The 14014-nt window shown below is 42.2% G+C and overlaps 1 protein-coding gene across 2 annotated transcripts in view; it reads right to left on the bottom strand.

Moving 5' to 3' along the window:
* RAB21 (RAB21, member RAS oncogene family) overlaps nt 1–8483 on the bottom strand; it is a 36870-nt gene extending 28387 nt beyond the window's left edge. For both annotated transcript variants that reach the window (XR_013813676.1, XM_079774381.1), the window contains exon 1: nt 8074–8483. Coding sequence is in view for 1 of the 2 variants with exons in the window: in XM_079774381.1 (XP_079630507.1) it covers nt 8074–8220 (147 nt within the window). In the remaining variant the exon portion in view is untranslated. The remainder of the gene's footprint in view (nt 1–8073) is intronic.
* Between the last annotated feature and the right edge of the window lie 5531 nt (nt 8484–14014).

Genomic DNA, 14014 nt, shown 5'->3' with positions numbered 1-14014 from the left:
CTTAAGATTTAAATAATACAATGACATCAAAGGTGAGATAATTGAGTCAGGTGCTACAATGGATGAAAGCCTGTCTGACTCCTCGTTGCTTTTTCTATTGCTCAACGCTGCCTATTCTAGAACATACACACATTCTTAACCTGGCACTCCTCTACTTAGACACTAAGTATTTCTGGATGCCAATTCATCTCCCAAAATATTCTCAGGGTAGGCACAAGGTAATGAGGATCAAAGTAACAGTACATTTCCCATCTTACTCCTTCAAACCCTGAGTTACAGCACCACTACTTCTAATTCCAATGACTTCATCTTCCAAACCACAGGGATATTAACAAATTTATCAATCTTATTAGTTCAAGACTGGCATCTGGCATCTGCACCCGAGGCTGGCTTATTTTGCACATCTTATCAGAAATCTTGGTGGATAATTTTCTAAAATCTCTACTTAAAAAATCAAAATAGAATTACAGGAGAGAAATAATAGGAACAAATTATATCTCCCAAATGAAAGTCTTTTAATAACTTATTTTTTGTTTTTTGTTGTTGTTAGCCAGATCACTTGCTGTGCTTGCTAACCACTGACAAAGCAAAATACCTAAATTAGCATAGTAACTGAATTGTGGACGAATAGTTTCCTGACTTTATCTGATATCTTTTAAGTTCAGCCAATTTTCATGTGTGTGTGTGTGTGTGTGTGTAATTGAATGGTAATGTTATTTTTGCTATATTCACTAACACTGTTTCAAGCTAAAGTATCTATCACCATGTTCAGACTTAAGAAAGGATTCAGGCAGATAATTTATAAAATTAGTCCTTTGTAGCAAGGCAATAAAAATGAGCTATCAGAAAACTAAGCTAGATTGCTACAAGGGCAATCATATTATAGTATTAAAATGTAAAAAATTAATATGTTATACACCTTAAATTTACACAATGTTATATGTCAAATACATTTCAATTTTTTAGAAAACTAAGCTGGGTGCTTGAATACCTCAACATTTCTTGTTCTTAGCTTCTAAAAAGAGGGACTATAATCAGTTTAGAGTCCTAGTAAATACCTTGCAAAGAAGACTCAAAAAGTCACTTCTAAGAAGTAGCTTAAAACACAAAGCAGAAAATGGCAGTCAGATATAGAATACTTCTATATTAGAAATTCAAAGCCACAATTCAGAAATACCCATTTGTTAGAAAAAGACCTCAACTACTGTATTTTATAAAAATGTTATAGATGACCTGGCTGAATCAACAGTGATGTGGCTTCCAGAACTATATGAAAGATATTTCAGATATTCAAACATTAATCTTACAAACAAGGAAATCAAGATTCCTGCACCAGAGACTATGATGCCAAGTACAAAACCAACTACGAGAATCTGAATGCCAAGTGTTGCTAAAGAAGTTAAAGGGAGGGGGAAAAAGTAGACTTAGCTTTAAAAAAATGGTACACATTATTCTTGTGGGACCTTGGAAATCTAATTCAAATCTTACGTTTCCTCATTTGCCAAACTGTCAGGATACCATCTGCCCAGCCAAACTTACAGCAAGCACTGTTTTGCTAATCAAATAACAGGTACCTACCCTACACTTCAGGAGGCAGATAGGTGGAATTCAGTTAGTATTCTAAAAAGGAAAATGATAGAAGGCATTTAAATTAGAGTTTGTAATTTTAAAATACCTTCAATAGGAAAAAAAGAAGGCACATCTAAAGAAAAGAAAGCGAATACCCTAGAGCACAGACACAGAGACATATCAAAGACAAGAGATGGTTATAATCAAAACTAGAGGCCCAGCGAGCGCTATCATGTGAGACCCAGACCTGCCCTGCCGGCAGGACCCAGACTGACTTCGGGACCCAAAGTCAAGTCCCCGCCCACCCGCACACGCCTTGCCAGGCACGCAGCCTCCTGGTGACCAGTCTTTGGTCATTCCACCGTTACGGCATCATGACCACAGGCCTTTTATATATACAGATATACAGCACAACATTTAAGAATACATAAAGGCAAGCCCTCGCGGGTGTGGCTCAGTTGGTTGAGCATTGTCCCATAACAGGTTCAATTCCAGGTTAGGGCACATGACCAGGTTGCCTGCTGGACCACCAGTAGGGGGCGTGCAGGAGGCAGTTGATAGATGTTTCTTATTAATATTTCTCTCCTTCTCCCCCTTTCTCTCAAATCAATAAAAACAGGTGCTCACCCATGCCTTTCCCTTCCCTCTCCATTTCCCTTTCCCGCCCCCCCCCATCAAATCAAATCAATAAAAACATTTAAAAAATAAAATTTTTTAAAAAAATAAAGTATAAAAAATTTATATAAAAAAAGAATACGTATAGTCAAGAAAGCTAGCTAACAGTTAAAGTATCTTACTCATCTTACATTCCCCAGCTAGCACAATGTTTGATATATAACAGGTATTAAATAAACAATTCTTGAATTTAATTGCTTAGGTTCAGGAGTATTGCTTTGAGTAAATTCCAGAGAAAAGGCAGTAACTCCCTCACTCCAATTGTCTTTCTCGCCTCTGCCAATTTTATCAAAGCCCCAAATCAGCAGGGAAGTCACATCAGAGAGCTTGGGGACTCTATATAACAGGGGTGGGAAATGTCTGGCCCGCAAAATCATTTGTCCTGGCCATGCCAAGGCATTAGGGGTGAGTTAAAATGTTTGACCAAATATAGCAGGCTAATTTTTAAGTTGATAATTTTGTAAGGCCTGTGAATGATGTTATAACTATCCAAATAGCCCTTGGCAGAAAAAAGGTTCCCCACCCCTGCTATATAAGATTACGCTTCCTGGGCCAGGTAAAAGATTTTGGGTTCTCAGAGAGCTCACCTACAAGATTACTTCACAATTATCAGTAACTTAGGAGAAGCTGTGCAAAAGGCAGCAGTACTAAAGCACTAAAGCACAGCAAATATCACAATTTTCAAAAAGGAAGTGAATTTCCAGAAATGTCAACTCCAACAGAAAAGTCAATTCCAGCCAAAACTCGATAATGAATATATTTTTTCTACATTTTTAAAAATTGTTTATAACGTAATAAACAATTTTAAAATGTAGTTATCCCTCAGAGATAGCATGGGTTCTCAAAATAATTCATGCCAAATACCATTATCTTTTTGAAATGGAAGAAACCAACACACATTAAGCACCACCTATTTATTCAACAGCAAACATTTATTAAACAAACATGTGCCAGGCACTGTGGTAGGAGCTTTACATATGATGGCTATTTAATCCACATAAAAATCCTATGCGCGAGATTCTCTCATTTCATAAAAAAAGAGCCAGCTTACAAAGTTTAGAATAACCAAGATCATGATGGCTATAAGTAGAAGCCAAAATTCAAACCAAAGTCCCTTTTTATCACAATGTATGGCCTCCTAATGCAGAAGCACAGTGTATCTTGTCTTCTGCAAGAATTTGACAAAGCATCTTGTGATCCCCTGGGGCAAGACTAATGTAGCTAGGGCAAAAAAGCTAGGAGAAAAAAAAAAAAAAAAGCTAGGAGATCTATAATGCTTGGAATAACCATTTTTTTCTAAAGGTTTTATATCCAGTAGGTAGTAGCCCAAGTCTTAAGTTGTTTTTGCTTCCATTATCATTAATATGTACAACACTCCATTAGTAAGTATTTCTCACTCAAGGGGAAAAAAGACTATGGGTCATGCATAGCCTAAGAAAGCCCCACCCTTATATTCCAAAAGTCTAAAGAAAACTACACCTCAGTCACACATCACTGGACTACAGTGAGACCTGCTGCAGAGCTCTGTACTTGGCCCTCTCTCCCCACTTTTGAAGTCTTTATTAATGACCTGGCCAGAAATTAAAGAAAAATCTTTGGGTGTCAAAGTTAAAATGAGTAGCTAATCCAGACAATAGGGACCATGCCTTATTCTTCTATACATGCCCAGGACTCAACCAACTGCCTGACCCCAAAATCAATGTTTTTTTGGACTATAGAATAAAAATTTAAAAGGACATAAGAGGTTTTAACCACTGACGCAAATCTATCAAAGTCAAATTTAATGGGTCAAATACATTAGGGACAAAAAGCAACTACAAAATCCAAGAAAAAATAATTTAAGGGATGTACTAGTAACACTCTTTTTTAAGCAAATAAGACTAAGATAGCAAGCCCAATATTAACTGGTGTGACAAAAAGATAGAATCTTTTCTACTTCAGTATTAGAAAAGGATTCTCAGCAGGGGAGGTGATAGCCTGCACTATTCTGCTCAGTTCAAACCACCCCTGCAATCATTCCTGCAGCTCAAGGCATCACATTTTAAAGAAAAGAGGACAGCCCAGCCAGCATGGTTCAGTGGTTGAGCGTCAACCTATGAACCAGGAGGTCATGGTTTGATTCCTGGTCAGGGCACATGCCCGGGTTGCAGGCTTGATCCCCAGTGTGGGGTGTGCAGGAAGCAGCCAATAATGATTCCCTCTCTCTCTCATTTTTGATGTTTCTAACTCTCTCTCCGCCCCCCCCCCCCCTTTCCTCTCTGAAGTCAAATAAATAGTGAGAGTCTAGAAAAGATGTCAAAATAGTGAAATGAGGAGCATTTGAGATCTTGCTCCCTGGTATATGTTGCCAGTTTGACTGAAATAAACTCATTAAAATTCTCCAAAAAAAAAACAAAAAAAAATAATGACATGATTTAGAATATCATAGGAAATCCAGTTAAAGGAACCAGAGCTGTTTATCCAAAAGATGACAAGACTCAAAATGTGATAGCTATCTTTAAATATCAAAAGGGATGCCCTGTGCAACCAAGATGCAGTAGCAGAACTAGGACTGGAAACTACAGGAAAACAGATTTTGGCTTTACACACAGAAAAACTTATTGGAAATTAGACCTATCTAAATATGAAACAGGTCACCTCAGGGCATACTTTTACACTTTCTATGTCAGTTTATCACTCCTCCAAGACAAAAGTAGACAATCACTTGACTGAAATATTAAACAAGAGACTGAAACAGAGAACCATAAACTATCTTTGATTCCTCAGCCCTATAATTCTTTGAAATATGAATGCATGAGAGTGTACTTTGCAAAACGAAGTATTTTACAAAGATAGGTAGTAAGTCGTTTTGTTTACAAGAAAAAAAGGGGAACTTCCTATCATATCTACTGATGCATGGTCTCTCCATTAGGAAATTAAAAGCTTACAAGGATGTGTTTTATGGATCACACTGAAGTCAAATTTCTCTGAAAAACATTATTAGAATCAGATGAGATGAACTGATATCTAAGAGAAAGAGATTAGATATAATTCTGTTTCCATACATTGGAATACAACAAAATCCTCAATTCAATAATATAATCCAGATATTTTTGTGATGAGAGTTATATAAACATCAAAATCAGGACTGCTATGCTTTGATACTGGAGATCTACCATAATTTCATCCTCTCCTGTGTAGATTGCACAGGACAGTGTAGATTCCCGGGATTTGGTAAGGAGAATGTGCCTAGACATGGGCAGGGGCTCTTCCTGAAGTTGAGTTGGATGTGAGTGGACCTCCTATGGACAGTCTCCAGCAGTGGTTTTTCTCAGATGTTTAAAAATCTCTAGCCTGCTTTTAGCTTTGATGGTGTTTTTTGAATGTATAAGGAAAGTGTAAGTTTTAGGTGGAAGGGCTAAATTATGTTTTTTAAAATTTTTTTTTTTTTTAATTTCAGAGAGGAAGGGAGAGGGAGAGATAGAAACATCAATGAGAGAGAGAGAATCATTGATCGGCTGCCTCCTGCATGCCCCCTACTGGGGATTGAGCCCACAACCCGGGCATGTGTCCTTGACTGGAATCGAACCTGGGACCCTCCTCCAGTCCCCAGGCCGACGCTCTATCCACTGAGCCAAAACAGCTAGGGCATCTTTTTTTTTTTAAATTGAGAGCTAAGCCGGCAGGAGGTCCTGGTTTGATTCCCTGTCAAGGCACATGCCTCGGTTGTGGGCTCGGTTCTCACTGTGGGGCATGCAGGATGCAACCAGTCAATGATTCTCTTTCATTATTGATGTTTCTATCTCTCCCTCTCCCTTCTTCTCCAAAATCAATAAAAATATATTAAAAAAATAAAAAATAATAAAAATTGAGAGCTCAATTGCAATGGTTTTCTCTTTTCTCTTAGACCTGTAGCATAAAGGAAACCACTAAAGGGGTGGTTTACCAATATCCAGAGGCAGTGTGACTTAATTGCTCAAAATCTGAAATCAGACCTGGGTTCAAATTTCAGCTTGGGCAGCATGACTTGTGGCAATGTAATGACTAGCAAATTACTCAACTTAACCAAGCCTGTTTCCTCACCTGTAAAATGGGGCTAACAAAACTATCCACCTCAGCCCTAGCTGATTTGGGTCAGTGGATAGAGTGTCAGCCTGCGGACTGAAAGGTCCTGGGTTCGATTCCAGTCAAGGGGACAGGACCAGGTTGTGGGCTCAATCCCCAGAAGGGGGCTTGCAGGAGGCAGCCCATCAATGATTCTCTCTCATCATTGATGTTTCTATCTCTCTTTCCCTCTCCTTTCCTCTCTGAAATCATTAAAAATATATTTTAAAAAAACACACAACTGTCTAGCTCATAGGCCTGATGAAAAAAACACACCAAACCTTAATATTAGCTATTGCTATTTTACCTAAATGATTTTCTAAACTTCCAAATGACCACAGACATGTATTTACCCTACAAATCTCACTAGTAGCACTCAAAAATAACAATCCACTATTAAAATTACGTTAAGTCGTCTTGTACAAGGATGTAAGAAAAAAGGAGTTTCCTGACATTAACTTTTTCAGATATTATGCTTTACACAGGAATAAAAATAGAACTGGAATTAGAACTGGAACATCTTTGTAAATTCTAGACTCGGTACTTTAATAATAGAATCAAGCATCAAATGTCACAACAATAAGAACATTGTGAATTCTATTAATAGTGTCTATGTTCTTCCATACTCCACAATCATTAATTAAGATCTATTGTGCAATCTGGGGCAGTAAAAATGATGAAGAACTTACACTTAGACCAGGTCCTAATCGCTTTGAGGTGTATCTGTCCTGACAACCCTATGAATTAGATAGATACCAAATTATGGCCGCTTTAAAAGATGAAGAAACTTAGGTCAAGATAGATGAACTAACTTGCCCAAGATCACACAACTAGTTAAATGGATGGAGGCTCAAAAGTTCACTAGCGTTTATTGTCTCTGACTACACCGATCAAGTCAGATTAGTTGGATTTTTTTTTTTTTTTCCTAACACGTGCAGCCTGATTTCTTTGGGAGAGAGGGAGACAGACTACAACTGCCTCAAAGGACTGGTTTCCCTCCCAATCAATGATTACATTCTAACAGTTTTCTGAGGAACCACAATGTAACGACAGAAGAAAGCCGGCTCTCCTCTCAGAAACAAAGAAAATAAACAGTATTCACATGACGTTTCCATGTGAATGTGGGTCGACCTCGCGGAAGACGGCGGACCCACCAGTCGGAACCACGCAGGCAGCAATGGAACTGCGTAACCCACACCGGCAAGCGGTCCTTTCAAAATCCCTCCAGAGGTGAACGTTTTGCCCATCAGCACGTTACTTGGAAGACAGGGACAAAAAACTGAACTTGCATCAACACTTAGTCATCAGTAGGCGCTGAAGTTACAAGTCACCTAATTCGCAAAATCAAATCCCGCAGCGAAATTCCTCATTCCGAAAGAAACAAACAACGAAAAAAAGGCGGGGGTGACAAGTGGTGACCGCAAAAGTGAAGGCACCTGGGGCCCAAGCGGAAGTAAAACGAAGGGGAAAAACTAGCCCAAGGATGGGGACGCCAGGACCTGCGCAGCCGGGTCACGGGGGACTTTTCGGGGCCCTTCCCCGCCCCTCCCAACGGTCTGTCTTTCCGCCTCCAGGCTGCCAGGACCCCGAGCGTCCCCAGGGCGAGTTCGCAAGGGCCATCCCAAGGCGGGGGTGACAGGCCTGAGCTGTGTGAGCCCCGAACCAGGAGCCCGTGGCGGCCGAGTCCCCGCGGCCCCGGCGGGGATGGGGCCCCCGGCGCCACCTCCCGCTCCCTGGGGCCCGCACCTGCAAAGTGGTGATGTGCTTGTCGTTGAACTTGTTCTCGCAGTAGCGCAGCACCAGCGACGTCTTCCCCACGCAGCCTTCCCCCAGCAGCACCACCTTGAACGAGTAGGCTCGGCCCGCCGCCGCCCCGCCGCCGGCCGCAGCCATCCCGTCGCTCCCCGGCCACCCGAACCCTAGAGCAGCGCCGAGCCCCGCACGGCCGCCGCGGCGCCCTCACAGCCGCGGGCGCAGGCCGCTCCGCACCGGCCCGCCCACCCCGGGCGCCGTCTCCTAGCTCGTCTCCTGCGGCGAGGCCTGGAGGGGCCGAGGGGCAAGTCCGAGAATGAAGGGCCCCAGCCACCACGTCAGGCCACCAGGCGAAAGGAGAAGAGCACTCCCTCTCCGCCTCCCTCTAATGGCGTCTCCTTCCTCCTACGTCACACTCCGGGTCACGTGACCGCGCGGCCGCGGGCGGCGCTAGAACTCGGCCCGGGAGGACGCGCCCGGAGGGGGGCGGGGCTTCTGGCCGCTTCCCGGGGTGGGGCCGGCGGGCAAGGGAGAGCTGAGGGGCGGTCGGTGGCAGAGCCGCGCCGTCCGCGGGCCACGCCAGTCGGCCTTTCGTGGGAACGGGGGGAGCAGGGAGGGAGCCGTTCGGGCCAGCCCAGCTGAGGGGGAATGCTGAGGTGCAGGACGTTGTCGTTCTTGCTCCGGGAATGTTCGCAAAGCCAAGTGGCCGTGAGCCAAACTGCCAAGGTGCCCTTCCAGATCTTCACAGTGTTTTTCGGCGGGGACTCCAAAGCGTAACGATGGGATTTCTTTTAGTTCCCCGGGCCGCCCAGTCTCCTCTTCTTTCAGGTCTCAGTTTAAACCACTAAGGCTTCCCAGACCACCCGTCGTTCTCCCTCTGGCCTTCCACCCCTCTCCTCCCCCACCCCCCAAGTTAGGTATTTCATAACACACATACACCTTCTTCAGCAGTGTTTACCACCCTTCATGGAAGTTACTTTGCTGAGTGTTTGTCTGCCCTTGTCAGGCTGCAGATGTGTTAAGGACAAGAACTGTGGAAGGCATGCCCGCTTTTGAATGTCTGACTCAAAGGGCCAAGCACATACTTGGCGTTTTATAAATATTCGGATGCTTGGTGGTTGCTTATTTTTCTTCATCGGCCTCCCCTTTCTTCCATGAAATACACTCTTTCAAGAAGCCATACTGGTGTTTCTGAAAATTTGCAACTAGAAATCCGGTGTCAGTTAGGTAAACATCCCCTCTCCCCCGCCCTCCCCCCACACACACACTCTCCTTTTCCACTTTAAACCAGATCGTCCATTCATTCGTTCAAATATTTGAAGATATCCACCATGTGCCAGGCCCTGTGCTGAACAAGATACACATTTTAGCAGGGAAGGTACACACAGTCAGTTATACAATAAATGCTTTCATCTTGATAAAGCAGTTAAGAATAATTTGCAATCTCATATGGGGACCCAACACTTAGGCAAGAAGGGAGAAGAGCTTCGAAGCAGGCAGAACAGTATGTCCAACAGCCTTGAGGTAGGAAGGAGCAAGCGCCGAAAGTTAAGCAATACAAGAATGCAGAGAGGAAGGAAAAACACATCAGATAAGGGAGGCAAAGAAGCCAGGGGTCAATACTGAAAGGGCCTTTCAGCAAATGAAGAGTTTTAATCAAGGGGGCTGACAATTATATTTGACTTTTAAAAGATCACTCTGTACTGTAATTTGGAAAATGGATTAAGAAGGACAATATTACTTAGACTTATTTAGAGTAATTATGTCTTTATTAATATCCTCATGATTATATCGGAGGATACATTCTCTCCTTCTTCTACCTGCATTCCTCCTCTCAGGGCCTCTGCATATTCATGAATACTTCCAGAATTAGAAAGAGACTTCGTCTTGAAGGGACACCTTCTGCTATCCCTTCTGAATTCTTATTCATATTGCATTGGAATCTGTCTCCACCTACAATTAATTGTTCCTAACTCAACCTACACACTATGTATCTAATCTCTATTCTTTATGAAATATCTCCATACGTATGAAGAAAGCTATGTGATCCTCCTTTAAGCCTTCTTTTTTCAATATAGTCAATTCTTTCAACCACTGTTCAAATTATATAGATCCCAGATCATTTAATAGCTAGATCCTCTTAGAGCCTACATGCAGTACTTTGCACTTATCACTGAATCGAAAACAATTAAACTTTTTCATTGTAAAATAAAATAATTTTTAAAGATAAAATAATCTTTCAGATTTAGCTTACATTGGGATTTAAGGAAAGTATTGCAAATGTTCATGGATTGTGCCTCTCTGGTGAAGCTCAGTTGATTGAGCATTGTTCCATGCACCAGGAGGTCACTGGTTTGATTTCTGGTCAGAGTGGGTTGTACGCTCCATCCCCAGTATGGGGGTGTGCAGGAGTCAGCCAATCCTTGTTTTTATATTTCTCTTTCTCTCCCTTTCTCTCTCTGAAATCAATAAAAACATTTTTAAAGTATGATTTTTAACAAATGTTCATGGATTGCAATATGTCAGTTTGGCATAGTTTTGAGCAGAGTGGGTAAATATAAATGTAAGTTGTGGCAGATTGATAATGCCCACTCCACTCCCCCTGCCAAAGATTGGTGCCTAGAGATGTTAACTTATTAGGAAAAGGGTCTTTTCTGATATAATTAAATGAATTATTTTGACATAGAGAGATTATCTTGAATTATCTGGGTGGCCCCTACATGCGATCACAAATCTACACTAATAAAAGAGAAACATGCAAATTAACCATCACTCTGCTACACCCACTAGCCAATCAGGAGGGAATATGTAAATTAGAAGGAGAAAGATGGTGGCTGCCCAGCTGCTCTAGGTGCGGAGTGGCCGGGTGGGGCAGGATGCCTGCTATGAGAGGGAGGGCGGGAGGGCGAGGGGATCTACAGGAGTGGCACTCCGGCCACAGCGAAGATGAAGACTGCAGACTCCGGAATCTGCAGTAAAGACGAAGATGGCAGACTCCAGCCAGAGTCTGCAGCGAAGCAGCAAAGATGAAGATGGCAGACTCTGGCTGGAGTCTGCAGCAAAGATGGCAGACTCCAGCCGGAGTCTGCAGCGAAGACAAAGGCAGCAGACTCCGGCAGGAGCAAAGGCCTGGGTCCAAGGTGCCAGAGGAAAACCAGTGCTGGAAGCCAAAGGAAGGAAGGAAGGCCTATTGCACGAATCTCTTCGTGCACCGGGCCTCTAGTATTCTCATAAGAAGAAATCAGAAGGAGATGCCACACACACAAAAGAAAAGCAATGTGACCATGCAGGCAGAAATTAAATGATGCAAACACAAGCCAAGGAATGCTGACAGCCACCAGAAGCTGGAAGAGACAAGGAATAGATATCCCCCTAAAGTTTCTGGAGGGAGTGCAGCCCTGCCAAAACATTAATTTCTGCCTAGTGAAACTTATTTTGACTCCTGACCGCCAGAACTGGAAGAGAATAAATGTATGTTATTTTAAGTGAATAGTTTTGTGATCGTTTGTTACAGAAGCAATAGGAAACGAATGCATAAGTATATATTCAAGTACCCTATATGAGTCCAAGCATTGAAAGACATTCAGGCTACTTCTGGGATAGATTCTGTGCTCTTGAGAACTTAGGTCAGCTGTGGAATCAACTATGATTGTTCTGTATAAACTTGATAGAGGATGCCCAGAAAACTAGAACTCCAGTTCCTCCTTTCATAGGAATTGCAAAAATATGAGGACTCCTTGGTGAGCTGATAGCAATAGATTCCTGATTGATGAGAGTTGAGGCATGATATAGCTCCTTTGTACCAAAAGCAAGCCTCTCCCCCATGCCCAACCCCTTACCCCACCCAAAAAAAACCCCAAGCATAATTATACAGGTGAAATCAAGTTAACCATGAACATGTAGCACAGTATCAAATGGGAAAAGTTGACACAGAAAGGTAATATGTAGTTCTAATAGCTTCTGTAAAACAAGAAAAATAAGCCCACCAATTTTGTGGTGGTTATAAGTTTGAGTTTATAGACTACTTTTTTAAAATATATTTTTTCATTGATATCAGAGAGGAAGGGAGAGGGAGAGATAGAAACATCGATTGGTATGTGCCCTGACTGAGAACCATGAGGTCCTGTTTCATAGGTCAATGCTATGGACTACTTTTAATGTATGTAAGTCCTAGTTTGTTTGGTTTTTTTTAAGTCCAGCTTTTTTATGATCCCTTCTTTCTCTCCATTTTCTTATACCATTTTTGTGAATTAAGACCAACCTCATCGTCTCCAGCATGATTATCTGGGGCCCTCAATTGTTGAATTTTGATGTATTTCCAGCACTAAGGAGTTAGGTAATGCTATTTGTTCATTTGGGAGGGACGATGATTGTCAATGGCCTTTTATACATTTTTGGTTCATTCATTCATTCGTTCATCATTGAACAAATTTTTATTAAGATTTACTACATGTCTGCCTGGCTGGTGTGGCTCGGTGGTTGAGCATCAACCCATAAAAAGAAAGATTTACTCTATGCCAGGCATTGCTCTAAAAAGTACTCTAATCAGGCACAACTTCTGTCCTAATAGAGTTTACAATTTAATGTGAGCACAGATAATTAAAACAGTTACAATAAAGTATAGTAAATGATGTATAGGACATATATGTGGGACTGTGAAACTACATGGGAATAGCAACTAAACCAGCTGTTCCAGAAAATAAGTCAGATCAAATGACACATTATTTTATCTTCAACTTTATTAACATTTCAGCAGATTTGACTCAGCTGGTCACTCTGTTTTTCATGGAACATGTTTCTCCCTTGACTGCCAGGTAATCACAGTCTACTTTTCTCCTGCTTCATTGGCTGCTTCTTTTCAATCTCTTTGCTGGCTTCTCCACCTGTTCCCAACTCTAAATGTTGATGGGCTTCCAGATTCAGTTCTCTGGAATAAAACTCTCTCTTCCATCCTATGACCTGAAATATCCTCTACATGTTAATGACGCCTAAATTTACATCTTTTACTCCTAATACCTTCCCTGAGCACTAGATATGTATAAACAACTCCCATTTAACATCTTGATTTTTTCCATTTAACATCTTTACTCAACTGTCAAGCAGATGATTCAAACACAGTATTTTAAAAGAGCCTGGCCATTGTGGCTCAGTGGTTGAGCGTTGAATTATGAACCAGGAGATCATGGTTCAATCCCGTGTCAGGGCATATGCCCAGGTTGCAGGCTGGATCCCCACTAAGGGGCGTGCAGGAAGCAGCTGATCAGTGATTCTCTCTCATCATTGATGTATCTATCTCTCCCTCTCCTTCTCCGAAATCAATTAAATAAATAAATAAATCCCTCGACTTCTCTCCAAAAGCTGTTCCTCCCTGGGTTTTCCCATTTCACTAAATAGTTCTACTATACATTTCTTCACTGAAACTAAAACCTAGCCCTTATCTTTTTGTTTTCTCTCATTCCTCATATCCAATCCACTACCATGTCTAGTGAATTGTACTTTCAAAATAGATCTTTGGGAGAAACCAAGATGACAGCATAGATAAACACCTAAACTGCTGCCTTGCACAACAATTTCAAAACTACAACTAAAAGACAAAACGGACATCATCCAGAACCACAGGAAGGCTGGCTGAGTGGAAATTCTACAACTAGAAGGAAAGAGAAAAGCACGCTGAGACTCACAGGAGCTGCGGAAGTAAAGGCAGAGGTACGGAGGTGCGCACACGGAGTGGGCTGGCAACTGAGTACACGGCTGGCTTTCTCAATCGGGAGGGAGACAAAAGCTCCTGACTGCTCTGAACTCCAGTTCCGGGTGAGACTCTGGGGACCCAGACTCATACAGGGAGGAACTGGATTGTCTGGCACCAGGCAAAACTTGAGGGCGGCTTTCTCTCAGAGGTGCTTGCAGCGATTACCGCGGGACACTGAGAACCAGG

Source organism: Cnephaeus nilssonii, assembly GCF_951640355.1.
Source record: "Cnephaeus nilssonii genome assembly, chromosome: 6".
NCBI classification, from domain to species: Eukaryota; Metazoa; Chordata; class Mammalia; order Chiroptera; family Vespertilionidae; genus Cnephaeus; species Cnephaeus nilssonii.
Note: the sequence above shows the minus strand (reverse complement) of the source record. Positions and strands in the feature narration are given on the sequence as shown.